Source organism: Hylobates moloch, unplaced genomic scaffold (assembly GCF_009828535.3).
Source record: "Hylobates moloch isolate HMO894 unplaced genomic scaffold, HMol_V3 SCAFFOLD_15, whole genome shotgun sequence".
In the NCBI taxonomy this organism is placed as follows: domain Eukaryota; kingdom Metazoa; phylum Chordata; class Mammalia; order Primates; family Hylobatidae; genus Hylobates; species Hylobates moloch.
Window position 1 is genome coordinate 92,801,580 of NW_026652290.1, and position 3,845 is coordinate 92,805,424.

Here is a 3,845-nt window from a genome sequence, read left to right on the forward strand (position 1 = left end):
TTGTATTAAAAATAAGTTTATTGATATCTTGTCACCACTGGGAGAAAGGAGGGGGTTGAGCTCCGCAAGTCAGAGACAGCAGTGGTAGGCAGAGAACCCAACCTGTACCTCTCCCATCAGAACTCGGCGCCTCCTCTCCCTGGGGTATACACGGCTATATCCTCTTTGTCATCCATATTTTGATTTGTCTTACAACTCCCACCCGCTCCAAAGTCTGGGTTGGGGAGGTGGGGAGTCCCCCACGGGTCGATTCTCTTCAAGTCAAGAACAGGAACTGTTAGGGAAGGGGAGATGTGCAGACCCGAGAGGTTCCCTCCCCACCCCACATAGGGCAATAATAAATAACATGAAATTGATGGCTTAGAAGTCAGGGTTAAGGGAGGCAGCCAGGCAGACAGCACTGTACCAGAGAAAGGGGTTGGGGGGGCCCATTACAGAGGCCCCCCCAGAGAATCAGGCACTAACTAGCACAGGGAGTGGGTGCTCACGTCCCTGGAGCAGGGAGCTAGGGTGCAGCTGGGATGGGCAGAGAGCATCGCCCCCCTTGACTGCGCCAAGCTGGGGAGAGGGGGTGCAGGCAGGATCATAGATAGTAGATTTCACGGAGATTTCCATCGGCCGCGCCTTTTCCGTGTAGGGAAACCTTTTCTCCGCTTGTGTGGGGGGGAGTCGTGTGGAGGGAGCGGGGCTGGGGGTGGCCGGGGTGCCCCCTCCTCGCTCCTTGGGGCAATGATCACTCCCCTGGCTGCCACCACTGCCCCGTCCACCACAGCAGCCACCACGGACACGGGCTCTGGAGTGATCTCCACCTTGGGGGCTGGTGGGGGCAGGATGGGCCTGGGAGGTGGGGGTGGGGGTGGGGGTGGGGGCAGAGGTGGAGGCAGGGAGTCGACTGGGGTTCCTGGCAGAAGGGGCAGCAGAGCGCTGAGGGCCTCGCTCAGTTTGGCCAGTCCCTGTCGAAGGGTGCCGGCCAGCTCCCGGATGGCGTTGGCAGTCTCCTGCTGGGCCCGCAGGAAGTCCAGGGAGGGGTCTGAGGCTGAGAGCGTGGGTGGAGGCCGAGGAGGGGGTGGGGGGCTAGGGGGCGAGGGTGCCACTTGGGCCAGTGGCGGTGGGGGTGGCAGTGGAGGGGCTGGGGGTGGTGGAGACAAGGCCAGGCGAGGCAGCTGGACCGGCTGCAGGGCCGAAGGGGGTGGGGACTCACGCTCCTTGGGCCGTGGGCAGCCCCCTTCCTGGGGAGTGCAGGAGGGCCGGGCCCATGGCTCTGGGCTGCTGGAGCCCCCCTTGCTGTGGGCTGATGTATCTGTAGAGAGAGAAATACAGGTAAGGGGTGAGTGACCCTCGATGCTGCCTTGATTGCCCCTTTCCCCCTCCTTCCCTCACCTCCTCCCTACCCGAACCCAGAACTATCCTTCTCACCCCCCGCCCCCCAGCCCCAAGACAGTCTTGGTCTGTCACCCAGGCTGTAGTGCAGTGGTGCAATCTTGACTCACTGCACCTTCCACCTCCCAGGTTCAAGCGATTATCCTGCCTCAGCCTCCCGAGTAGCTGGGATTTCAGGTGCCCGCCACCACACCCGGCTACTTTTTGTATCTTTAATAGAGACGGGGTTTCACCATGTTGGCCAGGGTGGTCTCGAACTCCTGACCTCAGGTGATCCGCCCGCCTTGGCCTCCCAAAGTGCTGGGATTACAGGTGTGAGCCACCGCGCCTGGCCCCAGAATGATTCTTTTAAAACCTAAGTCAGATCATGCCTTGGAAGAGAAGCTCCATGGCAGGCCAGTCTTTGTACCCAGAGAAAGAGTCGTGCCAGCTTTAGTGGAAACAGGTCCTGGAAGTCCCTTGCTGGGCCAAGCAGCTCCCATCTCACTCACAGTAAGAGCCAACAGTTTTTTAATTTTTTTTTTTTTTTTTTTTGAGACAAAGTCTCACTTTGTAGCCTAGGCTGGAGTGCAGTGGCATGATCTCGGCTCACTGCAACCTCCGTCTTCCGGCTTCAAACAATTATCCTGCCTGAGCCTCCTGAGTAGCTGGGATTACAGGCAGGCGCCACCCCGCCCGGCTAAATTTTTGTATTTTTAGTAGAAATGGGTTTTGCCATGTTGGCCAGGTTGGTCTCAAACTCCTGACCTCAAGCAATCCACCCGCCTCGGCCTCCCAAAGTTCTGGGATTACAGGTGTGAGCCACTGCGCCCGGACAAGGGCCAACATTTGACGAGGCTCTGAACTCTATGGATACTGCACCCCACTGCTGGATCCTGAGGAAGTGAGAGAGGGGTCTGGGAGAGAGCTGGGGTGGCTGGGTACTGGTGGACACTTCCCTGAGACTCTCTCCAACCAGGACAGCAGGATTTTCCAGTTCAGCCCCCAGCCTGGTAGGTTTCCTCAGTCTGTACCCACCTGGGGTCTCATTCATGCTCATGGGCTTGAACAGTTTGCATATAGGGGCTCCCAGCTTCCTGGGCTCAGCCTGAACCTCTCGCCTGGGCTCCAGACTCCTGTCTCCAGCTGTGTACGCTCAATTGTCGAAAAACACCCCAAACTCACTTGCTCGGAGCTGGGCTTCTGATCCTCCCCCAACCTGCTCCTTCCTCAGCCACCCCCATCTCAGCTGATGCAGCTCCATCCTCCCAGCTGCTCAGGTTAAACACCTTCGCTGTTTTGTTTACTAAGACACCATCCGCATACAGAAGCTATCGTCTCTGCCTTCAAATTAAATACATCCAACTTCTTTGTCCATGGTCCCCCACCCTGCTCCAACTGCCAGCATCTCCCACCAGGACCACTGCAGTCATCGCCTCCCTGAGGGCTCTCTGCTTCCACCCCTGACCCTGACAGTATCTTTTTCCACCAGCAGCCTGAGGGGTCCAACTAAAATACAAGTCAGTTGGGCTACGGGAAACAGGCTAGTCACAAAGAACCACAGATCACAGGGGCCATTTATATGAAATGTCCAAAATCGGGAAATTTGGCCACGTGTGGTGGCTCATGCCTGTCATCCCAGCACTTTGGGAGGCCGAGGCGGGTGGATCACCTGAGGTCAGGACTTCAAGACCAGCCTGGTCAACATGGTGAAACCCCATCTCTACTAAAAATACAAAAAATTAGCCGGGCATGGTGGCATATGCCTGTAATCCCAGCTACTGGGGAGGATGAGGCAGGAGAATCGCTTGAACCTGGAAGGTGGAGGTTGCAGTGAGCCAAGATCACGCTATTGCACTCCAGCCTGGGCAACAGAGCGAGACTCTGTCTCAAAAATAAAAATAGGCCGGGTGCGGTGGCTCACGCCTGTAATCCCAGCACTTTGGGATCTGAGGTGGGCAAATCACCTGAGGTCGGGAGTTTGAGACCAGCCTAACCAACATGGAGAAATCCTGTCTCTACTAAAAACACAAAGTTAGCTGGCGTGGTGGTGTGTGCCTGTAATCCCAGCTACTCAGGAGGCTGAGGCAGGAGAATCGCTTGAACCTGGGAGGCAGAAGTTGCGGTGAGCTGAGATTGCATCATTGCACTCCAGCCTGGGCAACAAGAGTGAAACTGTCTCAAGAAAAAAAAAAAAAGGCAAATCTATAGAAACAGAAAGTAGATGAGTGGCTGCCAGGGGCTGGGGGAAGATGGGGAAGATGAGAGATTGGGGATGGCTAAGAGGTGCAGGGTTTCTTTCTGGAGTGATAAGAATGTTCTAGGCCGGGCGCGGTGGCTCACGCTTGTAATCCCAGCACTTCGGGAGGCCGAGGTGGGCGGATCACGAGGTCAGGAGATCGAGACCACGGTGAAACCCCGTCTCTACTAAAAATACAAAAAAATTAGCCGGGCGTGGTGGCGGGCGCCTGTAGTCCCAGCTACTC

At 56.6% G+C, this 3,845-nt stretch overlaps 1 protein-coding gene across 2 annotated transcripts in view; it reads right to left on the reverse strand.

The window, feature by feature from the left end:
* MYPOP (Myb related transcription factor, partner of profilin) overlaps positions 1-3,845 on the reverse strand; it is a 12,212-nt gene continuing 8,367 nt past the window's right edge. For both annotated transcript variants that reach the window (XM_032177721.2, XM_032177722.2), the window contains exon 3: positions 1-1,300. In XM_032177721.2, coding sequence (XP_032033612.1) covers positions 600-1,300 — 701 coding nt within the window. In that variant the 3' untranslated portion in view covers positions 1-599. The remainder of the gene's footprint in view (positions 1,301-3,845) is intronic.